This window comes from Marmota flaviventris, chromosome 18 (genome assembly GCF_047511675.1).
Source record: "Marmota flaviventris isolate mMarFla1 chromosome 18, mMarFla1.hap1, whole genome shotgun sequence".
NCBI classification, from domain to species: Eukaryota; Metazoa; Chordata; class Mammalia; order Rodentia; family Sciuridae; genus Marmota; species Marmota flaviventris.
Window position 1 is genome coordinate 3,361,538 of NC_092515.1, and position 27,864 is coordinate 3,389,401.

The window sequence follows — 27,864 nt, forward strand, 5'->3', positions numbered from 1 at the left end:
TCCCTCAGGCTCCCTCGCGGCTGGGTATGGGTGGGCGCGTGCTGCCACTGCTCCCGGCTTGTGAAAAACATCAAACTCCCCTTAGGGGTCTTCGCATATACAGTACATGGGTATTTGCCATAAGGCGGATGAACTTGGAGGACACTAAGTGAGTGAAATAAACCAGGCACAGGAAGACAATTATCGTATGTTCCCAATGAGGGACCTACAGGAGCTGCACTCAGAAGCAGAGAGGGGCAGGGGTGTCGTGCGGTGACAGGACCCAGAGCCCAGCAGGCACTGGGTGGGGCAGCAGCAGAGAGCATGGTGCCGAGGGGCTGGATCCAGTGAGCCGGCAGAGTGAGTTCAGGAGAACCGCGGGCACACAGCACGGTGGAGGTGCCTCTCAGGTACAGGGGTCCGCCAGCCCTTTCTCAGCTTAAGACAGGGTCTCACAAAGCTGCCCCCAATGGCCTGGAATGTGCGATCCTACTGCCTCGCCACCGCGGTGCCCGGCTCCACCTCCTGTCAGTCACCCAGGAGGCGCTCAGACTGCCTTTCTGCTCGGGAGCCTCACAGTCCTGTTTCTGCTCCACCGTGGAGCGCACCCCTTCCACGGACTTCCAGCCCCTCCTCACCACACACGTGTCCCCTTGCCCTCCTTACTGCCCCCCGCCCACTCCTGTCTATATAGAATTGGCAGGAAGGGCAGTGCCCACCCATTAATGTAGCTCTGGGGGGCCCCTGGGTCCATTCTGCTGTGGCTGGCTTAGAGTCCATAGAGAAGGGGGTACTAGGAAGGACGGTGGCCTCTATGAGGCTGTCTGGTGTGGCACATGGTCCAGAAAGGAACTGCCTTGAGGCCTGGGTCTGACCCTTACCCGAACATGCTCCCTCAAGGACTCAATCTGTCACTTAGCCAAACAGTGAGCACTAAGTAGCTCTAGCTGACATGCAGCCCCAACCCTGAGAAGAGTCAAACTTAAGCCCTGCTCTGATCTTGCTCTGGAGCCTTTGCCCACCTCCACAGGACACCCCGGGGCCCAGACATGGCTGTCTGCCCTGTGCTGAAGGGTCTTCCACTGGCTGAGGCAGCTCCCCGGCACCTCCCAGGCCCCCCTCCCAGCTTCTGAGCCCCACCCCAGCCCACCCTCATCAGTCTCCCAGAACCCGGCCCTGAGCTCTGGTAGTTGGTCCCCATGGCCAGGCTCGCTCTCCTCTCTCCGACCCCCATGCCCCGTACACAGCCCTCGAAGTCTCAGCTCCTGCTCGGTGCTTGGCTTTCCCCAGAGACAACCTGTACCTCACTTCAGGAGCTTATGGTGGCTCAGGTCCCTTCTGAGACTGACTGCTCTCTCCCGGGAGAGCTGGCCTGGCTCCTTCCCCAGGACAGCCACTTGCCTGCCTCCTCTGCAAGGCTATGGACAGCCCTAGCTCCTCCCCAAGAGTCCAGCTCAAATGTGCCTTTAAAAATTTCTTTATTAGTATTTTTTGACAAACAACTGAATTACACTTTTTACTGTTTATATTATATTTACAGAGTACAAAGGGATGTTTTGATACATGTATACAATGTGGAATGACTGAATCACACACGTCCTCACCTCACTTGTCCTTCGTGGTAAGACACTTGAAGTACAGTCTCAGCTGCTGTGACTTTGACCTGTGCCATCCGGCGCCCCCGTCTTCACTGGCACTGTACTTGGAGAGCCACAATGCTGAGCTTGTTTCCATGTGCTTCCCCCGCTGCTGAGCCTTCTCTGTGAAGTGCTTACTCTTCCCCTCTTAGCTGATCTGTTTTCTGAGTCCCTCGTAGGTGCATGCAGAGTGAGCATCTGCTTGCCCTTTCTCCATCTTGCGGCATCATTTCACAGGCCTTGCACTTAACCTTTTATGTCCATGCCTTCTGTGCACCGACATGACTGTCCAGCCCAAGATGTGACAGTCATCTTCTGTGCTCTCTGAAACCTAGATGTTCGATTATCTCTTCTAAACTCACTGCACTCCAGGTGGTCTTGATAACTCACTAAGAACACTAATGGTGATGATCACAAGAACAATAGGTGATAAATACTGATCTGAAATAATACCCCAGATACATTTTCAGAGAGTTTACATGTACCGAACATTTAATTTCCACATAGCAGTTTTACGTAGGTGTGATTATCCCTGTGTACAAACAAAGCACATAACATACATTCTACAAATATAGACGGTCTGGATTTACAGATATTTCAACTTTCATCTTTTTAACATAATGTGCAAGAAGTGTACCCAAAACAGCCAAGGTTTTTCAACTTCACGATGGTGCGAAAGAGTATCCAATAGAGCCACTGATTTAGAACTTCATGATGGCAGAAAGCGTACCCAGTAGAGCCATGATTTAGAACTTCATGATGGCAGAAACTTACCCAGTAGAATCACTTATTTCAGAACTTCACGATGGCGGAAAGCTACCCAATAGAACCACTGATTTAGAACTTCACGATAGAACTTCACGATGGCGGAAAGTAGACCCAGTAGAACCACTGATTTAGAACTTCACTATAGTGGAAAGCTACCCAGTAGAACCATGATTTAGAACTTCATGATGGCAGAAAGCGTACCCAGTAGAGCCATGATTTAGAACTTCACGATGGCAGAAAGCGTACCCAGTAGAGCCATGATTTAGAACTTCACGATGGCGGAAACTTACCCAGTAGAATCACTTATTTCAGAACTTCACGATGGCGGAAAGCAGACCCAATAGAACCACTGATTTAGAACTTCACGATGGCGGAAAGCAGACCCAGTAGAACCACTGATTTAGAACTTCACTATAGCAGAAAGCTACCCAATAGAACCACTGATTTAGAACTTCACGATGGCGGAAAGCTACCCAATAGAACCACTGATTTAGAACTTCACGATGGCGGAAAGCTACCCAGTAGAACCACTGATTTAGAACTTCACGATGGCGGAAAGCTACCCAATACGGCCACTGATTTTAGAGCTTCCCAATGGTGGGAAGTGTGCCCAAGAGAACCACTGATTTTAGAACTTACCAGTGGTGGAAAGTGTGCCCAAAAGAATCACTATTTTAGAGCTTCCCGATGGTGGGAAGTGTGCCCAATAGAACCACTGATTTTCATTTTCTATATAATATTTAATAAGTTAGGTGAGACATTCACCACTATTATTGAATACCCTTGGTGTTAGATGATTTTGCCCAACTTAGGCTAATGGGAGTGTTCTGGGCACATTTCAGGTAGGCTGGGCTGACCCACCATGTTTGTTGAGTCAGGTGTATTAAATGCAGTGGTGAATGTCTTTTCAAGTAGGGCGGGTTTGTTGGGATATGAGCCTACTGTGTGCCAAGGAGCATCTGTAATGCACAGGCGATGAGCATGAGCAGGGTGCTGTGTGTCTCACCGGGGGTAGACGTGGACGGTGATAACTGGCAGGGGACGGGTCATGGCTGGCGGCCTCCTCACATTACATCAGCAGAGTTGTTCCTAGAATGAACCTCAAACATAAAAAAGATGGAATGGTATCGGCAAGCTCTGTGCATTTGCTCAGCCAACCTGTCCAGTAAAAATGACTGAGCATGTCGTACTCATTAAGAAAAGTGACTTCCCAACTCTCCAAGTTTGCCTCTAGTATGACTTGTGATGTTCTGTAGTTAGAAGGATGACCAGTGAAGGCTTTCTGATGTTAAATTAAATCATGGGTTTCCCTCATGTTGAGGAAGGAGTGAATGCAGGAGGGAGGCCTTGGTGTGTCGTGTATGTTGGCAGGTTTCAGCTGTTATGTGTCTTCTGATGCTCTCTAAGATGGTTCGCATGGTTGAATACCTTTCCACAATCCTTACATGTGTACGACTTTGCAATATGTGTTTTCTGATGCTGTGTGAGCTGATGGCCGTGACTAAAGGCCTTCCCACACTCCTTACACTTATAGGGTTTCTCTCCTGTATGAATTCGCTCGTGTTTGACAAGGCTCGACCCATAAATGAAGGCCTTCCCACACTCCTTACATTTGTAAGGCGTCTCACCGGTATGGATTCTCTCATGCTGAGTGAGGTGGTAGCCGCAGTTGAAGGCCTTCCCGCACTCTGTGCACTTGTAGGGCTTCTCACCTGTGTGGATTCTCTCGTGCTTCACAAGACTCGAGCCCCAGCGGAAGGCCTTCCCACATTCCCGGCACTCGTGAGGCTTCTCCCCAGTGTGGATCTTCTGGTGCTGAGTGAGGTAGTTGACCCGCGTGAAGGCCTTCCCACATGCTTGGCATTCGTAGGGCTTCTCGCCAGTGTGGATCCTCTTATGCTGGATGAGGCTGGAGCCGCAGATGAAGGCCTTGCCGCAGTCCTTGCACTCGTAGGGCTTCTCCCCGCTGTGGATCCTCTTGTGCTGGATGAGCTTGTACAGACGGCTGAAGGTCTTCCCACAGTCTTTGCACTCGTAGTCTTTCTCCCCGGTGTGAAACCGCTGGTGCTGAGTGAGCTCATCGCCACGCCTGAAGGCCTTGCCGCAATCCTTGCACTTGTAGGGCTTCTCCCCAGTGTGGATCCTCTTGTGGATGACGAGGCTGGAGCCCCAGCGGAAGGCCTTGCCACAGTCCTTACACTCGTAGGGCTTCTCCCCGGTGTGGATCTTCTGGTGCTGAGTGAGCTGGTTACCCCAGCGGAAGGCCTTCTTACACTCCTTGCACTCGTAGGGCTTCTCGCCCGTGTGGATCTTCTGGTGCTGACTGAGCTGGTAGCCGCGGCTGAAGGCCTTGCCGCACTCCTTACACTCGTAGGAGCTCTCCTTGCTGTGCGGCCGTGCGTGCGGTCTCGGAGGGGTGCGGTCTCTGCTGGCAGGCGCCTTTCTCGAGTTGACTTTTACTCGACTGCGGTTTCTCTCTTGAGAGCCCTGTGGGACTTCAGACTCACCTTCACGCATCCTGTTCGGGGGATGAGACTTACTTTTGCTACCTGAATTCCTTTTGTGAAGATTCATTTTGTAGATATTCTTCTGTATCGCTAAACTCTTAGCCTCATAGGATGATTCCAAATCTGAAAGAAAAACAACATATTTTCTTTACAGGAAAACAAAATCAAACCTAAACCCAAGCCAAAACCTAAAGGCCTTCAGTAGAACAAATAAGGGTCACCCAGAGCTCCTGGTAATGCAGATTCTACTCCTGGCACCTCAACAGTCAAAGGGGAAGCACCGGAGTCATTGCCACTAACATCAAATAGGAAGAGCATATTGATGGCCAAGCCCCGTTGTTTCCTGTCAGCTGACACATTTCAGTAAAAGGAATTAGAGGGAAAAATCTCAAAAGTGAAGATGAAACAAGAATACTCTGTGGATGATGTGATGGCATTCCTAGAAAATCCAAGAAAATCAAACGCAGAACGACTATGAAACAACATAAACATGTAGTTGGAGAGTTGTGCTTTTATACTCAGCCATAAAAAAGAATAAGCTTCTAACATTAGGGCAACACGGAGGAGCCTAAGATAAGCCAGGCACAGAAAAATCAATGCCATACGTTCTCTCTCACGTGGAAGCTAAAGGAGGCGATTTCAGAAGTAGAGGGTAGAGCAGTGGGTACCAGAGGTGGCGGGGGGTGGAGGGAGGTAGGTGAGGTTGGCAAAGGGGCACAAGATTGCCGTTGGACAAGAGGAATGTGTTCTAGTGCTCCACACCACTATAGGGGAACTATAGTTAATAATGACTTATTGTATATGCCAAAGTAGACACAGAACAGAGGACTTAAATGCTTTGGCTACAAACAAAGGAAAAATGTTTCAGGTGATGGATGTGCTAATTATCTTGATCTGATCACTATTACCACATACATGTATCAAAATATCACCCTGGAGCCATGTGTGGGGTGTGTGCCTATAATCCCAGCGACTCAGGAGGCTGAGGCAGGAGGATCGTGAGTTCAAAGTCACTGTCAGCAACTTAGCGAGGTCCTAAGCAACTCAGTGAGACCCTGTCTCTAAATAAAATATAAAAAAGGGCTGGGGATGTGAATCAGTGGCTAAGTGCTCCTAGGTTTAATCCCCAATAACTACCCGCCCCCCCCCAAAAAAAACAAAAAAAACAAATAACCTTGGGTCTGAGGTAGATCCTCAAAGTACCAAAGACCATTAAGAGCAATTAACATGGTAGCCTAAGATAAAGCTTCATTTCTTTGAAGATGGCCATGGAATAAATACCCCAGAATTCCAATTCACCCCTTGGTCACTAAGGCAGAGAGATACACAGGAGGCCAGACAAAGGTGGGAAGATAAGTGGCAGATGGGAAGATAAAGGTGTGTAATGTCTTCTTCCATACTGCGAAACTCAGAACGTTCCCTTGGGAGCAGGAGGCAGACATTTGGCTAGTCTCCTGAAAGGTGTTCCTGAAAATCAGACATTCCAGGCAGCAGAGTCCAAGACCGCGAGGCAACGACTTACTCAGTGAGACCAGGTTGCTGTAGTTCTCCAACATGACATCCCAGTACAGGTCCCTCTGGGCAGAGGTCAGACAGGCCCACTCCTCCTGAGAGAAGTCTATGGCCACATCTGAAAATGTCACCGAACCCTGCAAACAGGATGAGAGACAGAAAGGGCTTCAGGATGAGAGAAGAGACAGTGGCTTCCCTGGGGTGGGATAAATACAGTGGGTCACAGGAAGGCTGAGGCACCAGTGCCTGGGGGCAGGACCCTGGGTGCCCCCACACTGAGCGCTGCTGAGGCACAGGAAGCAGCCCACACCCTGACTTGCACCTGCCCGGGAGGAGTAGACAAGGCAGTCCCAGCTGTCCTTGAAGTCACAGCAGAGCCTGCCAGTGTCTTGTAAATGCCCGACCAGTGTGGGTTCCCACAGTATTCCCCCCCCACTTTTTGGGGAATATTCTTAGTTACAGATGGACACAATACCTTTATTTATTTATTTATTTATGATGCTGAGGATCAAACCCAGTGCCTCACACGTGCTAGGCAAGGGCTCCACCTCTGAGCCACAACCTCAGCCTCTCCTTTTTTTTTTTTTTAAAAAGAAAATTAAAATCCTGAGATTTTTGCCTGTAATATCAGGTCTTTTATTTTAGAAGACAGGGCTTGGCATATTTTAATGTTTTCAAGCCTCGAATTCACCATCCTGCCAGAGCAGACTTTAAACAGTGTTCCTCTGTAATGACAAAAGCTGATTCAGGTACAGTGGCTCATGCCTGTAATTCCAGCTATTTGGGTGGCTGAGGCAGGATGATTGCAAGTTCAAGGTCAGCCTTAGCAATAGCAAGACCCTGTCTCAAAAATAAAATAGGGCTGGGGGTATAGCTCAGAGGTAGAGCGCCCTTGGCTCACTTTCCAATACTGGGGGAGGGAACGTGATTTGTGTCCACAGGCCCTCCTCATAGCCACATCCAATTCTGCCCAACTGTGAAAGCCCCCCAGACCGGCATCTCACTGCATGCTAAGACTGAGATCAGCGGATCTGAAAGTTCCCTCCTGTGCACCCAGAAAACAAGATCAGTGGAGAATCTGTCTCCTCTTGAGGTCAAGTGGGACCAACATATTTAAGGCAGCAAGCCACAGACAGGACTGAGCACCCCTCAAGGGGCTTTGTTCCTGCATCACTTCAACAGTTCTCTGGAGAAAAAACTGAGTGTACGGGAGACCGAGTAAGCAGCTCAGCACAATTCACAAGGATCCCTCAAGCCTGACTGTCATATTCCAAGAGTGAAAAGTAAAACACTCTTACGTGGGCCATGGCGTCAGACCTCTGGGCTTGACTGGTCATCTTGGGATTTCTTCCACTGAAGACACAGAATCAGAGCTAGGAATGAAAAAAGAGACATAAAAACCACCTGCAGTTTGGGTTTCCTAATGACCTAATGTGACCTCACTCCTCACCCTTTCTTCCCAACATGCACATGAACATGACTCCCTGGGGAAGGTGGAGGGGTACTGGACAAACCCAGGCCCTCCAGGAGCCCAGAGCCCAGCTGCACATGGCCTTGGCCACCAGATTCTGTTCTGTGAGGTAACCTGTCATACCTGATAGCAATGCCTTTCTTTGTTTCAGGCGGGAGCTGACCACACTGGAGAGAGCAACCGGCGATTCAGGGTGGACTGGGAGACACGGAAGCAGCTGACCTGGAGACTGAAATTAACCATACAGAAGATCAGTTGTGTCTCCAGGCTGAAGTCCACTAAAGTACCACAATGCTGAACCCAAGGCTGGAGTGACAGTACCAACTCATAGTGTGTGTTTCCTCACGGTTAAAAGTGGAATAAAAAGATTATAAGCCATGACCGTCTCAATTATAAGGAAGATAATCAACCCAAACACCTAGTCATACATAATGATGAATGTAAGGTAGCTGTTGTTATGGAGGATCAAGAACATTACACATCCATTTAGGTTTCTTTCTTTTTTTTTTTTTTTTTGTGGTGCTGGGGATTAAACCCAGGGCCTTGTTCATGGTAAGCCAGTGATATCCCAGGCCCCATTTAATGTTTTCATAAAAGAAAGTCAAGTCTGCCCTTTCCCATTTGTTCTTAGGCTGAAGTTTGTGCTGTTCAAAATTGCTGCCTATATAATCAACACTAAAAACTTTCAGAACCTGATCTCAAGAATAAACTCTTAATCAAATTAGCACAGGAGATTCTGATATATTACAGAAAACATGCTCCCTCTCCACAAGCACCCAGGGGAACAGAAACATGATTCTGCATCAAAAATCAAGCTCAGAGACTGATCTGAGAAGATGACAGTTTGAGAAATTAGCATGGAGTGAACAGCTGCATCGAGTGTTCTAAAGTGACAAGGGAGACTAGTGTGACTTTTGTTTGTTTCCTTTGTGATGCTGGGGATTAATCCCAGGGCCTCATATGTGCTAGACAAGTGCCAAACCACTGAGCTATATCCTAGCTGTTTTTATTTTTAAATGGTATCTCACTAGGTTTCTCAGGCTGGCCTTCAAATCTGGGATCCTCCTGCCTCAGCCTCCTCAATTGCCAAGGTTACAGGTGTATGTATGAACATTTTAACTGCTGCAACCCTATTCTTTTATCCTGGAAATGTTACTTATATTGCCCACATCTATTATTTGTGTTCATGAATCTTGCAGGTGTAATTTGTTCAGTCCCTACTTGTAAGGTACCCAGTGATATTGTAGCATTGTTCATCAGCACATACTGGGATGTTCTGTGAAAAAAAAAAAAAACATTAAAATCCTGAATTTAATTATGAAAGATTGTTGGGAGGTCTGGAACATACCAACATTTTAAAAATGGTTTTCTCTGAATGGTACAATTAGAATTTTTTTTTTTTTTTTTTTAGATGGGGTTTTGTAAGTTGCCTAGGCTGGGATGGAACTTGTGATTCTCCAGCTTCAGCTTCCCAGGTAGCTAGAGTTACAGGCATGGCCACTGTACCTAAGGATTGTGGATAATTTAAATTTCTTCTTTATGAGCTCCCTAGGGGTCTCAATTATTTTATAGCAGGTCAGTGTTAATTCCATTGTAAGAAACAACATGAAGAATCAAAAGGAGCCTTGGGGTGTAGCTCAGTAGTAGAATACTTGCCTAGCATGTGGGAGGCCCTGGGTTCAGTTCTCAGCCACACACACACACACACTCACACAGCTTGCCTACAAAAAGGGTCACATTGGTAGGGAGCAGGTACACTGGAGTCACTGGTCAAACTCTGAATAGACAGGTCTGTGTCAGGCATCATTGTCTCAAAGATATCCACATGGTAATTCTGGCACTGTGAATGTCACCTTAATGGCAAAGGGAAGTTAAAGTTGCAGATGGACTTAAAATTGCTAGCCTTTGAACTTTAAAATAGGGATGATTATCCAGAATTATCTCAGTGAGCCCAATGTAACCGAAAGGGTCCATAAGCAAAGGCGGGGTGGGGGTGGGGGTGGGGGTTAAGAAGAGAAAGATGTGATGGCCGAAGCAGGGTCAGAATGAGGTGACAGGAAGGACTTGACTTGTCTTTGTTGGTAAAAGAAGGGTCAGAAGCCACACAGGGCCAGTAGCTGCAGGAACCCTTATTAGGAACATGTCCAGAGCTCTGCCAACACCTTGGTCTCAGCTCAGGGATGCTGATTTCAGATGTGTGACCACTAGGGCTCTGTTACCAATAAATCTATGGTAATTTTTTACAGCAACAAAGAAATTCGATATAAGGCCTAATATTGCAAAAAGGGTGTTGCTAAAATCATTATCACCTTCCTGTCCTGGATTATCTTTTCCCTGTCTTTGGAACACAAATCAGACCCTGAGCAAGTAATGTAGCCAAGTTGCCTCTGCAGACTCCCCACTGACTGAATGCTGTGTCCAATCAAAATGCCTAAATTGAAATCCTGTCCCCCAAGGTGAAGGACCAGGAGTGCGGCCTTTGTAAGTGATTATGTCAAGAAGGTGGGGTCCTCATAAATGGCATTAATGCATTTACAAAAAGGATCCTCAAGCCCTGAGCTCTCTTTATGCCATGTGAGGACACGGTAGGAAAGGGCAGTCTGCAATTTGAAGGCCTCACTCCAACGCAACCAGGTTTTCACCCTTATCTTGGCCTTCCAGCCTCAAAACTGTGCAAAACACACATCTGTTTTTTTTTTAGCCATCCAGACTGTGCACTTTTTAATTTTTTTTATTATTATTTTTTAGTTGTAGTTGGACACAATATCTTTATTTTATTTATTCATCTTTATGTGGTGCTGAGAATTGAACCCAGTGCCTCACATGTGCCAGGCAAGAACTCTACTACTGAGTTAAAACCCCAGCCTGAAGATAGATTTTTCTGTTTTTGATACCAGTGACTGAACTCAGGGGCACTTGGCCACTGAGCTACATCCTCAGCCCTATTTTGTATTTTAGTAGGGTCAGGGTCTCACTGAGTTGCTAAGTGCCTTCCATTGCTGAAGCTGGCTTTGAACTCGTGATCCTCCTGTCTCAGCCTCCCTAGCTGCTGGGATTATAGTATGCGCCACTGCACCTGGCCCAAAGATACACTTCCTTAATGCCATGGAATCACAGTTTTTCTTTAAGGGGGGAAACACTGACACATTACTGTATAACAAACACGACTGTATCATAAACATGGTATATGTGTGAGTGCATTTTGCAATTTTGGAAAGTTAAAGATGGAGCTCAAGGAAGGGCCTCAAGCTGAGCTTTCTGTGCTGGGCTATCTGAAGCTCTGTTCACTGTATGACCTCTTAGTATACAGTCACATTCACATGGATGTGGCTCACGGTCTGTGAACACTCAGGCTCTCCACGCAGCCTCCAAAGCTGGCATGTCCTGAGCACTTATGCTTTAGGGGGCCACAATATGTTTTTGAGTGTATGAAAAATTTCATCCTCATCACAACTCTATTTTCAGAAAGCTAAAAAAGGTAGGAAAAAGATGGGTGTGGTAGCACACACCTGTAATCCCAGTGGCTTGGGAGGCTGAGGCACGAGGATCGCAAGTTCAAAGCCAGCCTCACCAAAAGCTAGGTGCTAAGCAACTCTGCAAGATCCTGTCTCAAAATTAAAGGGCTGAGGATGTGACTCAGTGGTTAAGTGTCCCTGGGTTTAATCCCTGGTTTAAAAAAAAAAAAAAAAAGCAGACGCAAGAACAATATGCTCTTGATCAACACCTTTAAGTCTCTTGTTAAGATCTAGGGGAAAATCATTCAAAACCAAGACATGTAACTCACCTGAACCTTGACTTCACGATGTGTGATTAGTCTTCCAACTGAGGATGCTTTCTCTTTAGCTGGATTGGGGAGAGAGGAAAACAAGAATGAGGCACCAGGGTCTTTCTGCTGCACAAGCTAACATAGAAAACACACTCGGAGGTACATCTGTCCCTAGGTCCTGAACGTCTGAGAGTTCCCTGAGCATCAGGCTCAAACACTCAGGTTCTGGAACATGACGCAGCTCTGCTGGCTCAGGGTGATCTCCCACCACCTAAAAAAACCCGCACTTTTAGGCCATCTTTTTTCGTCCAGATAGCCTGTGGGGAGAACACTTAGGACTCTGAAACTGTCATCTCACGACCATGTCTTTGTCCTTGTTGGTCATTTTCATAAGGAGATTCAGGCTCTGATCTCTGTCCCCTGGGGCCCATTGCTCTCAGGTAGGTACTACTCAGTAGAAGCAGGAAGGAAACAAACTACAGGTTGCAAGATCACACATCTGTCATCACCAAAAATGCCATCTGCTGAAAAGCCACCAAAGAAGCACAAATCCGTGCCAGACATGGTCTCACAAACCTACACCCCACCACGGACTGTACCTCGGCCCGTCACACCCACCGGCTCAGCCTGTCACACCTGTGGCTCCCGGAGTGGAGTGGTGGCTCCTGACGGATGCTTCCCGCCTCCCGCTGCCTGCGCAGAAATGGACAGCAGTCCACACGGTGGAGCAAGTGCATTAACCTCTGCCTGGCGCCCCGCATCCCGGTGACGCACACAGCACACCTGCGTCACCGTTACCGGGACACAGCTCCGCGTCAGGGCTGCACGCCCCCACACAACATGTTGCTTGCGGTCCCTGCGACCCCGGGCCAGGACAGGCGCATGCGCAGAGCTCGGGCATCCTTGTGCGCGCGCACACACCCAGCAACACACACGAGCGCGCGCTCCTTCCAACTCCTGTCTTGGGCCTCTTGGGGACGCTGCCCCGTGACATCGGAACTACCCTCGCTGCAGAGTGTGCGTTTCCATGGCACCCAGGCCTCGCACCGCTTCCCAGCATGCAGCGGGGGCCGCGCGGGAGGGGCAGAGGCGGAGGGGCAGCAGCAGACGCTGCGCGGGACATCCCACCCCCAGCGCCAGGCGGCGGGGGCCCACCGAGAAGCAAGAGGGCTCCAGACACAGGGCCACTGTGACGCAGCGAGGCCCTGGCCAGTGCACAGGCGGCCGTCGGCAGGTGGGGCTGGCCAGCGAGGGGGACGCTGGGCTAACAAACCAGGCGGTGCAGCCTGCGGCGGTGCCCAGTGCACCCGACCTCCAGTGCCACAGCGCCCACCGCGTCCACGTCGCAGTAGGTGTGACTCATCGGGAGGCCATATCAAGTGCACAAGGGATGTGTACAGGTTTATACAAACGCCACATTTTCTATAAAGGACTATCATCCTCGAAAAGGGGGCGGGGCAGTAAAACACCGTGTCCCTGAATGCCCCCCCTTTCTAAACCTATGTATTTTTATTTGTCCTTTTTAGATATACATGACAGTAGAGTGCATTTTGACATACATTCATAGAGTATAACTTCCCATTCTTGGGGTTGTACATGATGTGGAGTTACACTGGTCGTGTGTTCATATATGAACATAGGAAAGTGATGTGCGGTTCATTCTACTGTCTCTACGATTCTCATCCCCCTTCCCTTCTCATCATTCCATTTGTCTAATCCAATGAACTTCTACCCCCACCCCCTCTTATTGTGTTAGCATCTGCATATCTTCATATCAGAAGGAACAACCAGCCTTTGGTTTTTTGGGAATTGCTTATTTCACATAGCTCGATAGTCTCCGGTTCCATCCATTTACCAGCAAACACCATAATTTTATTCTTCTTTATGGCTGAGTAATATTTCATTGTAGGTGTGTGTGTGTGTGTGTGTGTGTGTGTGTCTATCTCACATTTCTTTCTCCATTCATCTGTTGAAGGGCACCTAGGTTGGTCCCATAGCTTGGTTATTGTGAACTGAGCTGCTATAAACATTAATGTGGCTGTGTCACTGAAATATGCTGATTTTAAGTCCTTTGGGTATATACTGAGGAGTATATAACTGAGTCAAATGGTGGTTCCATTCCAAGTTTTCTGAGGGCTCTCCATATTGTTTTCCAGAGTGCTTGCACAAATCTGCAGTCCCAACAGCAGTGTTATGAGTGTACCTTTCCCCCCACATCCTTGCCAACTTATTGTTACCTGTAGTCTTGATAACTGCCATGTGACTGGAGTGAGAGGGAATCTCAGTGTAGTTTTTTTTTTTTTAATATTTATTTTTAGTTTTCGGCGGACACAACATCTTTGTTTGTATGTGGTGCTGAGGATCGAACCCGGGCTGCATGCATGCGAAGCGAGCGCGCTACCTCTTGAGCCACATCCCCAGCCTCAGTGTAGTTTTAATTTGCATTTCTCTAATTGCTAAAGATGTTGAATTTTTTCATATATTTGTAGGTCATTCATATTTCTTCTTCTGTGAAGTGCATGTTCAGGTCCTTTGCCCATTTTTTGACTGGGTTATATGGTTTGTGGTAAGTTTTTTGAGTTCTTTATATATCCAGGAGATTAATGCTCTATCTGAGGTGCAGGTGGCAAAGATTTTCTCCCATTCTGCAGGCTCTCTGATTCTTGATTTTACTTCTTGCACCTTAGGAGTCTTGCTGACAGGATGGAGAGTTGGACCTACAGTTTCTTCTAGCAGGTGCAGCATCATTTGTCTTAATTCCTATGTCCTTGATTTACTTTGATTTTGTGGAGGGTGAGAGAATGAGGTTTAATCTCATTTTGCTACATGTGGATATCCACTTTTCCCAGCACCATTTGTTGAAGAGACTATCTTTTCTCCAATATGTTTATGTGATTGCCCCCTTTCTGTTCCCAAAATCCTAGCCAAGTGAATGAGAGCAAATCTGGGCAGGAACGTCCAGATACACTATCTAGGAGGATACTAGATTTCTCTTATGCACACTGGGAACTAGGGCAAGTCTGTGTTACCTGTGGAAACTACTTTTTTTCTTTTTTTTTTTGGGGGGGGGGTACCAGGGATTGAAACTAGGGGTGCTTAACCAGTGGGCCACATCCCCAGCCCTTTTTATTTTTTGAGACAAGGTTTCACTAAGTTGCTTAAGGCCTCACTATGTTGCTGAGGCTGGCTTTGAACCTGTAATTCTCCTGCCTCAGCCTCCTGAGCTGCTGAAATTACAGGTGCATGCCACCATGCCTGGCAAAAGCTGCTTTCTTGCATGTGCACAACAGGTGCTCCTTGGGATGCTGGTCATACAAGCAAGCTCAGCAAACTGATGCCAACAATGTTGCTGCTTCTGAAGCCTAACAGGTAAAACCCCCGAGTGGGGACGGTTGCAGAACTGAGGGCACTGTGTCACTTGTCCAGCTAGCTGCCCTGGGCAGAGTGCTGTGAAGCGGCGGGGGGAGGGGCTCTGTTTGCCAAAGCAGCACAAGGGTCAGAGGTATTCTCAGCCTGTCACCACGGAACTCTCTGTGGCGCCATCTCTGGCCTCTTGTACCTCTCTTCAAACTTAATCTTGGCCTCCCGACGGGCCTATGTTTAAGAGCAGGTCTCTGAAGACATCCTTGTTGACGACAGTTTTGTCCAAGGGGATACCCGAAGAGTACCTTGTGGGCATGAGGCGATTGTAATTATAAAATTTCACAAAAGACTTGATCTTTGACCTTTTGGTGATTTTTCTTCTTGCCCATGGTAGCTGTCACTTTGTGGAGACAGCAGTTCGATTCCAGCCACCAGAGCATGGCTGTAGGGATGATCTGATGTGCCATCATCAATATCTTCACAATGACAGCTTTGCGTCCGGAGTGATCCCATCTCCCATGGTGTCTCCAGGCACTTTCTTTGGCATGTCTACAACCTACTCCACTGCCCTGGCACACCTGGGCAAAGGGCAAGACAAGGGACGTGAGAATGTGTGGATTTTGATATCTGCTTTTGCAGAGGAGGGACGGTGTGTGTGTGTGTGTACTGGGACCAATTCCACTGAGATACTGCTGGACAACTGTATACCTCATGAGTCAAACAAGTGATGTGTTCCTTTAACATGTGTGCATGTACTTGTAAATGATTAAAAGATTTGGAGTCTAGGCAAGCACTCCATTATTGAGTTACCTCCCCAACCTCCAACTTTTTTTTTTTTTTTTTTTTAAGTTTAGCCTTGAGTGTGCAGGAAGAGTTCAGAAGATATTAATTTGGACTAATTTGCTGAAAACCTTTCCTTTGTTTCCTGGCACCTAGCAATACCCAAACCAGCTCTCTGATGTCTACCCAGGGTCACATGTGGAGCACTGACTGGAATGTGGCTCCAATTCCAAACTGTGCCTTGTGGACACTGACGGCTCCTTCTGTGCTGCCTCCTTTCAGGTGGTGAAGGGAGTGTGGACTGTACTTCTGCACTTGTCACCACCTGATTAGTCTGCACCTGTGGTCGGACATGTTAGAGAGAGGCGATAAGGAGGGAGACCTGAAGACCAGCTCTCCACCTGCACAGGGCTGGGGCGTTAGCCCTGTTACTGCGCAATCCTCACAACAGTGTCCCTTCCAGCAGCTCCTGGAGCACCAGGCCTGTCATTCTCCGCAGGCCTCGACCAGGGGCTGCCTGAGCTTCCTCCTCAGCATCCCCCCTTTGGTGGGTTAAGACCATGTGAGGGAGCAGCTATGCCCTGGCATCATGCCTTCATCTCCAAGTTGGAATGTCACGGGCTCTGGAGACCTCAGGCAGTTAGCTGCCGGAGTCTGACTAAAGACTCTACAGTTTGAAAATCATCAAGGAAATAACTGTAGTTCACAAATGTATGCTTAAGCTTACTTAGAGGATTAATTTGTTTTGTGAAAAAATATTTTTATTTTTTGAAATTTTTAGGTTTTGAGATAGAATCATGCTTTGTTGCCCAGGTTAGCCTCAAACCTGTGATCCCGGTCTCAGCCTCCCGGAGTGACTGGAATGTAGGAGTATGCCACAGCTCTTGGGCTTCTTTTTATTTTACTTATTTTTTGCAGTACTGGCACCTGAAGCTAGGGCTGTTTTACCTACAATGCCAGCCCTTTTTTTCCTACTTATTTACTTACTTTTATGACATGAGGATTGAACCTACGGGCACTCTACCACTGAGCTGTATCCCGACCCTTTTTATTTTGAGATGGAGTCTAATTTGCCTTGCTTGGCCAGGAACTTGTGATTCTCCTGCCTCAGCTTTCTGAGTCCCTGAGACCACAGGTGTGTGCCACCATGCCTGCTTCTTTTTATTTTGAGACAGACTTGTTAAGGTGTGGAGGCTGGCCTTGAATTTGAGATTCTCCTGCCTTGTCCTCCCAAGTACCTGGGATTGCATATGTGATTGGCTAGGGGGCTTCTTATTAAATTAAGAGAATTATAGATTCATATACAGTTATGAGAATACTGAGATATCCTGTGTATCTTTCACCCATTTATACCAACTAGTAATTATATTATAGTTTAATATCACGACCAGGATGCTACCAGTGATATAATTCATTGATGTAACCTAGATTTTCCAGAGAATGAATAAATTACATATATATACATGTATATATACTTTTAAAAAATTTTTTGTGGTGCTTGACATCAAATCCAGGGCCTCAAACATGTTAGGCAAGTGCTATACCTCCCACTCAGCCATACCTCCAGTTCTCCAGGAAATAAAATTTTAAATAAAATCAAGGCCAGGCGTAATGGTGCATGCCTATTATTCCAGTAGCTCGGGAGGCTAAGGTAGGGGGATCATGAATTCAAAGCCAGCCTCAGCAGCTTAGCAAGGCCCTAAGTAACTTAGCAAGACCCTAAAAAGGGCTGGGGATGTGGCTCAGAGGTTAACGCCCCTGGGTTCAATTCCCAGTACAAAAACCAAACCAAACCAAAACAACAACAAACAAAACACCAAACAAACAAAAGAGAAATATCTCACAGTAAGAGATAGAATATATAAACTACAGATTTATGTAACGTTATAAATGTGTTTACTAAGAATGATGTGAAATTCAAGATGAATCCCCAAGTGAAGGAGGTGGATTGTGAAAGGTCTGGATAACTTGGTAAGGGATACCGTGGTGAAATTTAGAATGCAGGCTCTGGGGCTGGGGATATAGCTCAGTTGGTAGAGTTCTTGCCCTGTATGCCCAAAGTCTTGGGTTCAATCCCCAGCACCACAAAAAAACAAAAACAAAAACAATACAAAACAAAAAGAATGCAGGCTCTGACTTTCAGGATGTGATTCTAAGCTCTGACAGGTACTAAGTTGTGTCTGCTTCCTCACTAGTATAATTACGATAAGACGCTATGAAGATTGAGATAATCTACACAGAACACTATGATTATTCAGTACAAATTGGCTGCTGATTCTAAAAATCAGTAACATTAAACATCCCTTAATATATGTTTATGAATAAAATCCAAGCCACCATTTCCTTCCTTTCTATGCTGGGGATTGGACCCAGGGTGCTTTACCACTGAGCTATACCCCCAGTCATTTTTACTAATTTTTGGGACAAAAGCCTGCTAAGTTGCAGAGGCTGGCCTTGAACTTGTGATTCTCTTGCCTAAGTCTCTAGAGCTGCTGGGATTACAGGTGTGTACCACGTCTGCCTGGCCATTTTCCTTTTTTTCTTGCATCGGAATATGTATGAGCTTCTTAAACCAGCTGCCAATATAATGAATGCAAACTAAAAACAACTTTCAGAGCCTGTTAAGAATGAAATTCATTTTATTTAGCAATATTGGCACAAATGATTCTATGACACACAAAGAGGAAATGTTCCCTCTCCACAAGCAAGCAGGGGGCAGAGGCATGATTTTGCACCAGAAATGAAGCTGAGAGATTCTAATTTGAGAAGATATCAAATTGGGAACATTGGTAAGAGACTTGAATTGTGCACTCCCTTTGATGAGGGAGGTTTGTGTGAATATTTTTAATTACTCCCTCTTCTTTTTTACATATTCTAAATTTACTACTTGTAATAGTGTACATATTTAAAGCACCAGGCCCCAGTAATGATTGTCATGTTTTGTGAAACAAACTAGAAAATCACAGAAAATCTAATTCTGAAAGGCTGTATTTTTTAATGTTTTATCATGGGATTAGTTTCAAACCATGACATTAATCCTATAAGGTATAACATGTGAGTGATTTTTAAAAAAATTTGTCTTTAGTTGTTGATGGACCTTTATTTTATTTATTTTTATGTGGTGCTGAGGATTGAACCCAGTGCCTCACACATGCTAGGCAAGCACTCTACCACTGAGTTTCAGCCCCAGCCCATGTAAGTGCTTTTGATGAGAAGACAAAGTACTAGCACTGAAGGGCAGAGGCCAAGCAGTGCTACAGCCTTTTGAGGCTGGGAAGGTAGGGAAACATTTTGAGACAGAAGCTTGCTAAGTTGCCTGGGTTTGGTATCTTTTTTTTTTTTTTGTTCTAATCCATTAATTATTTTTTTGTGGTACTAGAGATTGAATCCATGGCACTGTATCACTAAGTTATATCCCTAGCCCTTTTCAATCAATCAATTAATTAATTAATTAAATTTTGCAGTACTGGGGATTGACCCAGGGTTTTTTTTTTTTTTTTTTTTAATCACTGATTGACATATCCAGTTGTTTTTATTTATTTATTTTAAAATTTGAGACAGAGTCTTGCTAAGTTGTCCAGGATGGTCTTGAACTTGTGCTCCTCTTCCCTCAGTGTCCTGAGTTGCTGGGATTACAGGTGTGTGCCACCATGCCCAGCAAATTACTGATGTTTTAAGCCACCAACTGTGTGTGTTTGTTTCAGCAGCAAAGGAAATGAACACAAGCTCTAACACTGTAAAACTGATTCAAACACGTTTTCTCCCTGAACTTGAACATCTTTGACCACATCTCAGCTACTGAATAAGACCCTGAACATCATAGAGCAACTCTCTGCCTGAGCAGACTGAGCCAGGGAGCTGTGCGGAGCAGACAGAGGGTGTTCAGTGATGAGAATGGTCTCTCCACACCTGGCCACCCTCCTTTCCTAATTGTACTGAAGACCAAGTAAATGTTACGCTGGGTCTGATACCTACCAAAGTGTCTCATGAAAGGAGAATTTCAGATGGTTAAAAATTTTCATGCACACTATGATTTATGACTATTAACATTCCATAATTTTATCCTGTTTAACACTTCACCTCTAAGTAATGTCAACATAAAAAACAAGAAATGTCCCAATAACAGACACAGTGGGGAACCTAAGGAGCTCTGACAATGAAATGTCACATTTTGTCCTGGAGAGGGAGCTGGAACAGATGAACTTTAGGTAAGAAGGGAAACTTGAGTAAAGCATGGAGCTTAACTTATATGACAAGTAGAAAGTGGGCTGTTAATTGTCACTATGCCCCATATTCTTAACTCTGGTGTAGGAAACTCTTTGTAATATTGGTTGATCTAAAAGTGGCCAAGTAACATTCATGAAAAGAGGAGAGTGATGACAGCAATGTGGCTGGATAGGGGGTCCCTGCTTTGTGTTTCCTCCCTGTTATGCCACAGCCACCATGGGCAGCAGGCTCTGTGGGTGCTTACAAGTTCAAGCAGGAATATGTGATACCCTGATGGAGCCCAAGACAGAAAGAGTGTCTCAGCTCAAGAACTGGAAACATCCCTGTCACTATGTGGGGACTGCCACATTCCCCTCTGGCCTTGATTCTGTTGCTAAAACTTGCTGAAGATGGGCTCAGGCAGAGTAGGGCACAGTAGCGCCCCATGTCCTGGCTGTGTATCTTGCAAGTCTGCAGATGTTGGTAACACAGCAGATGAGGTGTTGGCCCTGAGTCTCTTACCTGGCCCCTCTCTGCTATGGCTGTGGAGTGGTTCTGCCAGTTTGGGGACCTTGAGGGAGGTATACCTGGTCAGTGCTCCTGTAGGCTGACCTGCTGAGCTCACTCGCACTGTTGTACCTGAAAGCAGCCACAGAAATCAGCTCCAGATCATTTCAACTACAGTAACACAGGAGGCTCACCTGTGCAGGAAATTCTGGGACACACACCCACTGTTGCCCCAGAGAGAGGTCTGAAGGCCTGGATCTTGGTTGTTGACCCTGAAGCAGGCCTAACATTTGGTTCCAGACACTCAGTTGTACACCATGCCAATACTGCTCGTCCACCCAGGGGCTAGACAATGCCACACCCATCTGTTACTCAGTAATAGGACTGAGCCTGTGAACCCTGGAGAGTTTCAGGTGCCACCTCAAAGGGCAAGGGTCGTGGAGACAGATGATATACCTAGGGGCAGAGAGGACCTGTGGGCTGTAGAGTACCTGGAGAAAGGCCTGCCAAGCACAGACCCCAGTGGGAACTCCGTGGTGGCCGAGTGACCTGGCTCATCCTCCACTCCACAGTGCCCCGAGGAAGTCACTCAGCCTGGAGTCCTAAGGATTAGTGTAATGTAAAGAAACGCCACGTAAAGACTGCAAGTGGTGTATGCTCTCTCAAGTGCACAGACCCCAGGCTGCAAGGAGAAGGGAGAATTGGGAACATATGACACCAACCAATGAAAGGAATAAAGCTGTAGTTACCACCCAGAAGAAATGGAGAGCTGGCTGGGAACAGTGGCCACACCTGTGATCCCAGAGACTCGGAAGGCTGAGGCACGAGGACCACAAAGTTCCAGGCCAGCCTGGGCAACCTGGGCTATAGCTCAGTGGTAAAGGGCCTCTAGGCTCAAGCCCCAGTACCCCTTCCTCCCCCCAAAATACCATCAGGCAAAAAAATGCATAAAGAAAAAAAATTGAGAGGGACTGGGCGCAGTAGCACATGCCTATAATACTAGTGGCTCTCGAGGCTGAGGCAGGAGGATCACAGGTTCAAAGTCAGTCTCAGCAACTTAGTGAGACCCGTCTCAAAATTAAAAAAAGAGTTGGGGCTGTAGCTCAGTGGTTAAGCATCCTTGGGTTCAAACTCTGGTACTGGGGAAAAAAAAATAAAAGAATTGAGGAGGACATACAAATATTTTTAGGGAGTGGATAAATATTAAGAGGAGAGGATCACAATTGTCAAAACAAGGATGTCAGGAAAAACTGTTTGCTGGAATGAGGTGTTTGTAAAAAGGAGGTGTAGGCATCGCTGAGGGCACCTGGGAGGGCATGCGTATGCCTGAAATTGGGATCTGTCCTGGCAAACTGTGCAGGTGAGCAAGAGAAAGGAAAGAGGAGAAAGGTTTCCTAGGAAGAAGGATATGAAAGAAAGTCCTGAGGTGAACAGGAAGAGAGTTAGGGTGAAAGCTGGGTCCAGAAGGGGCAGAATGGAGGACCAGAGGTCTGGCCTCTCCAAGGCAGGAGGGTTGTTTAGGGGGAGGGTTCAAGTGGCCCTCCTGACTTGTCACTCTTGCCCCTAGATCCATGGAACCCTGTGAAATGACTGCTGCCCAACTAAAAAAAAAAAAGATGAAGTACCTTTGAGATACTATCAAAGTAAAAAATTTACAGATTATTCACATTCGATAAGGAGAAGAAAGAGAGAAAGAAAGAAGCAGAAAGCAATTTAAATTCTACATGTCAACCTCCCAAATCTTGGTTGGGATTTGGGTCCCCAGTTCAGGAAATTAAAACAACTCTAAGCAAGACTGATCCAAAGAAGAATATTTTGGAATACATTATAATAATTGAACTATCAAAAGTCAAATACAAAGATACTGGAGAGTGGTGACAAATAGGAGGCTCATCACATTTCCCTTGAAACTTTGTGAGGCTAAAGTAGACACTGTGACAGAGACTTTGTGGGCCAGGAGAGAGCGAAATGATATGTTCAAAACAGAGAGAAAAAAACGTCCACTCAGGAAGAGTATTCCCAGCAAAGCTGTCCTTCATAAATGAAGACGATGACATTTCAGGACACAGAATAGCTGAGAGTCCAACACCCTGCAATCTGCTTTATAAGAAATACTAGAGAGTTTAAGTGAAAACAAAAGGATATTAAGCAACAACATGAAAACACAGAAAAGTATACAACTCACTAATAAAGGTAAGTGCACAAAACTCTAATTCTGAATGGTGATATATTCAGGAGAGTGGGGTAGGAGGGGCCGAGTTGGAGGCAACAAACAAATACCCCGACCAACAAAAGATAGCTGCAAGATGGCTGCAATGATCTGTTGAAAAGTACACAATTTAGAAGGTGTAAAATCTGACTTAACATAATATGGGCATAATGTTATAATCCCCCCCTAATGCTAAGTTGTTATCAGCTTAAACTACAATGTTACAACTATTAAAGATGCTTATGTAGTCCTATGGTAATGACAAATAACAGAGTGTCTGGAAGATACATAAAAGGTAAAGGACCAAAACATACTACCAGCCACACAAAATCCCTGTGGCTCAGAGGCTGAGGCAGGAGGATTGAGGTGCTAAGCAACTCAGTGAGACCCTGCCTCTAAATAAAATAAACTTTATACCAAACAGACCTAATAGACACAAAATAGGGCTGGGGATGTGGCTCAGTGGTGGAGTGCAACATACTACCAGAAAAACTGAACATATAGAGAACAACAGCCAAGATTGGAAAAAAGAAATACAATAGTAAACAAAGATCAGGAAGATCCTAAATTCAAAGCCAGCCTCAGCAATTTAGCAAGGCCCTAAAAACTTGGTGAGGGGCTGGGGATATAGGTCAGTTGGTAGAGTGCTTTCCTAGCATGCACAAGTCCCTGGGTTCAATCTCCAGCACACACGCACGCGCGTGCACACACACACACACACACACACAAAAAAAAAAAAAAAAAGAAGAAGAAGAAAGAAAGAAAGAAGGGGCTGGAGATGTGGCAGAATGGTTAAATGCCCCTGAGTTCAATCCCTGGTACTAAAAAAAAAAAAAAAAAAAAAAAAAATTCCAGTAATATGTTCCTTGCAAGAAACACACTAACACACTTTAGCCTTAAGGACAGACATAGAAAAGTAAAGGGAGGGGAAAAATATTCCAGACAGGAGCAGCTACATCTATGAGACAAAATACAATTTGAAACCTGTGGAAAAAGCAAAGGTCATTCTATAATCGTAAAGGTATCAATTCCTCAAGATAATTTATTATTTGTAAATATATTTGCCACCCCTGACATCAGAGCACCTAAATAAATTCAGCAAATATTAATGAATATGGAGAAAAATAGACAGCAATACAGCAATAGCAAGGTCTTCCATACCCTATTTCCAACAGTAGACAGATCATCCTGACAGAAGAGTCAGGAAACTTTAGGCTGGAATTAACTTTACAACAAACAGACCTAATAGACACATACACAACACCCCATCCAACAGCAGCAGAATACACATTCTCAAGTGCACACAAAACCTTGCCCAAGATATGTTTAGTCACACAGCAAGTTTTAGCTAATGTTAGAAGACTGAAATTAAATAATGTATCCTTTCTGTCTATAGCATTATGATCCTGGAAATCAATACCAGGAAGAATGCTAGAAAAGTTTAAATTATGTGGAAATTAAAAAAACATGATCATAAACACTAATGGCTCAAGGAAGACAATAAAAGTGAAATTAAAATATATTCTGAGAATCTGGGTGTGGTGGTGCATGCTCGTAATCCCAGAGACTCAGGAGGCTTAGGCAGCAGGAACACAAGTTTGGGCCAACCCCTCAGTTCAGTGAGGCCCTAAAAAAACAGCTGATATGTTGCTCAGTGGTAAAATGACTCCGGGTTTAGTCCCTAGTACCGAAGACTAGCAAATTGAACTCACAAGCACATTAAAAGGAACATTTAACATGATCAAGTGGGATTTATCCCAGGGATACAAGTATGGTTCGACATACATCAATCTATGAAAGTGATACACCAAATTAATAGAAGGAAGGACAAAAGCCACATGATTATCTCAAAAGATGCAAAAAAAAAAAAATACCTCAACACAGTAAGGTTATATATCTCAAGCACACAGCTAACATCATAATGAAGAGCAAAGCTGAAAGCCTCCATTCAGGATCAGGAACAAGACAAAGATGCCCACTCTTACCATTTCTAATCAAAACAGGACTAGTTGTATCAGCCCAGAGAAATTAGGCAAGAAAAAGAAATAAAAGGCATCCAAACTGGAAAGGAAGAAATTGTTTGCAAATGACATGACCCTAAATTTAAAAAACACAATAGAAGGTATTAAAAATAATAAATGAATTCAGTAAAGGCACAGCATACAAAATAACAGAGAAGTCAGTAGCATTTCTATACACTAACGTCAGTACCATTTCTATACACTAACGATGAACTATTTGAAAAGGAATCAAGACAGCAGTATCATTATAGTATCAAAATACAGAAACACCAAACCAAAACAAACAAACAAACAAATCCACTTAGGGATAAATCTCATCTAGGAGTTGACCTATATGTGGAAAAGTATAAAACATGGTTGAAAGAAATGGAAGAAAACACAAATAAACAGAAAGATAGCCCTCATTTATGGTTTGGAAAAATCAATATAGTTGAAATGGCCACATTAACCAAAGTGATCCACAGTTTCTACAACCCTGCCACTTCTCTCTCTCTCTCATACACACACACACACACACACACACACACACTCTTTCCTAAATTTTGCAAGGAATCACAAAAGATTCCAAATAGTCAAAGCAACATTGAGCAAAAAGAACAAAGTGAAGCCTTCACACTACCTGGACTTGAAATCCACTACAAAGGTACAGGTTTTGTACTCACACATAACAGGAACAGCCTGGTATGATTCAATCATTCCCACAATATATACACTAATCAAAACATCAAGTTGCACACCATATTTATGACTTGTCATTTGTCAGTTAAATAAAAATTTTGAAACACCAATGTTACTAAAAGAAATAAACAATTACAATAACCCATTACTCTCATGTCAAAGAAATCTAGTGCTGGTTCCATTTAAAATCCAGTCCCCTCCCCTTCAAACCACACACTAATATAAAGCACTAGAATTATTCTAGGAGGTATAGAAAATACCTTCAGATTCTTAGAAAGGCAGAGCTCACCAGGAAATGTGAACAATTTTCCAAATGAGTCTGTGAATATTCCCTGAAGAGAGTCGGTCAGAGGAGAATACATTGAGGCCACTGCATGGCCCTGACACATCCTGGGGAGGAATTACTGGGATAAGATGCTTTTAGGAAAGACATTTAAGACCAAGGAAAGTAAAAGTCCTAAAAGTAATCTTAACACAAGTCATTTAAAGAACAAAAAGGAAACTCACCTGAACCTTGACTTTCAGTTGTACAAATTGTTCTGCCTTATGATGACTTTTTTTTTTTTTTTTTTTTTTTTTTTTAAAGCTGGCCTAGGAGAAAGAGGAGAATGAAGCAACACCAGTGACTTTTTGGAGCACAGGCCACCTTAGAAAATACACGTGAAGGAAGAGTTGTCCCAGGCCATAGAAAAATCAACTAGAAATAAGAGGGCCAGAGATCTCTGGGATCCAGGACAAAGTTCCTGTCCTGAAGCACGGGGCTGAGCCTGCCTCCCACATCAGGTACCTGTGCCCAGAGGGCAGGAAGTATAGACCTGGGGCTTTCTCCTGTCACTCAGGATCCTGCACAGAGGCAGGAGAGCACTTGCTTCTCCAAAACTTGTCACCTCCCGACCATGTGTTTTTTGGGAAGAGGGATCGAACCCAAGGCCTGCGTGCTAAGCACCAGCTCCACCCCTGGGCTCCACTCCAGCCCTTCCGGGTCCCTGTCGGTCATCGTTGGGGCAGGTATGCGGACACAGGTGAGGGCAGAGACCGCGGGGGAGAACAGGCCACCCAGCGCACGCCGGGGCAGGTCCCGGGACCTCGCGCTGCTACCGGTCACACCCACTGCCGCCCGGCCGGCCTGCCTCCGAGGGGGGCGCTCCCTCGCCCGCACACCTCTGCGCTCTCGGACCCGTCGTCCCGAGGCCCCGCACACACCTGTGTCGCAGCTGAAGCCACAAAGCCCGGCGGTCAGCCCAGGCTTGAAGGCACCAGGCAGGCTGGAGGCTGCGTCACAGGCACAGTCGCTCACCTAGTGCGTTCCCATGGACACCAATGACGCCCACTCACGCACCTGTGCCATGGTTACGGGGACAGCGGACAGCCCGCGTCACGCCCGCCCACGCCTGCCACCAGCTAGGCTAGTGCGCATGCGCACTGGCCGCGGCCGGGGACCGGCCACCGACACGTTGGCCCACCGCGGCAACCTGCGCATGCGCAAGGTGCCTCCCCGTACACATGCGCCCGCGCACCCCAAAGGCCCCAGAACATGGGACCGTGTCCTTAGAAACCCAGGCCGTATCCATGGGAACGGGGCTGAGCACCAGTGACCTGGCGCGCCGCGCAGGGGCCCCGGAAGCGCGGGGTGAGCGCGGCACCCTGCGCGGCACGCGCCCGGCCGGCTTTTCGGCGGTCCCAGAAGGCGGGGTGGCGAAGGTGGCATGGGTTGTGGGTCGGGGACCCGCGGAGACATCTCAGCCGCACAGCTGGCTCGGGAGGTGGACGCCACCCACGGCCGTGACTTGTGATTTTCAAACACGCTCCGCAGATGGGTCAGGGTCCACCGAGTAAAGGCGCACTGCCGCCCGCTCCCGCTACGTGCTCACTAACTGGGGAAGGACTTGTCACGAATCCCCAGCAGAAGAAGGTGTGGCAAAAGGTGTCTGCAGAGCTGGGGAGTGGCTCTGTGGAGTGCTTGAACACAGGCTTTCTGGTATGACCAGATGTGAATCTGAGTAGTGACAGGTACTAACCCAATTGTTTCCTTAATGGCAAAGGTGGGCTGAAAATACCACAAAGTATGGATTTCCTAACTATTATGTGAAAGAATCTACAAAAAATACGCAGTTCATGTTGGCCATCTCTAGTCCAAAAATCAAAATTCCAAAATGCTCAGGATTTTCTGGATTTAGGATTTGATTTTTTTAATACCGGGGATTGAACCCAGGGGTGTCTACCAGTCAGCTACACATATCTCCAGTCCTTTTTATTTTTTATTTTGAGACAATGTCTCACTAAATTATCCAGGCTGGACTTGAACTTGCAATCCTCCTGTCTCAGCCTCCAGAGTTGGTGGGATTACAGATGTTATCCAGGAAAAATCTATAGAAATATCCCCAAATCTGAAAAACTCCAAAATCGTAAGCACTTCTGTTCCCAAGTATTTTGGATAAATGATACTAAAAAACTAACTTT

At 46.1% G+C, this 27,864-nt stretch overlaps 1 protein-coding gene across 1 annotated transcript; it reads right to left on the reverse strand.

Moving 5' to 3' along the window:
• Positions 1 to 1,440: 1,440 nt before the first annotated feature.
• Positions 1,441 to 25,980, reverse strand: Znf331 (zinc finger protein 331). The gene is made up of 6 exons (XM_071604429.1): positions 25,912 to 25,980; positions 11,659 to 11,717; positions 7,998 to 8,103; positions 7,702 to 7,776; positions 6,414 to 6,540; positions 1,441 to 5,014 (listed from the first exon to the last, which is right to left on the reverse strand). Exons 4-6 carry the CDS (start codon positions 7,738 to 7,740, stop codon positions 3,759 to 3,761), a joined length of 1,422 nt encoding a protein of 473 aa, XP_071460530.1. The 5' UTR covers positions 7,741 to 7,776; positions 7,998 to 8,103; positions 11,659 to 11,717; positions 25,912 to 25,980; the 3' UTR covers positions 1,441 to 3,758.
• Between the last annotated feature and the right edge of the window lie 1,884 nt (positions 25,981 to 27,864).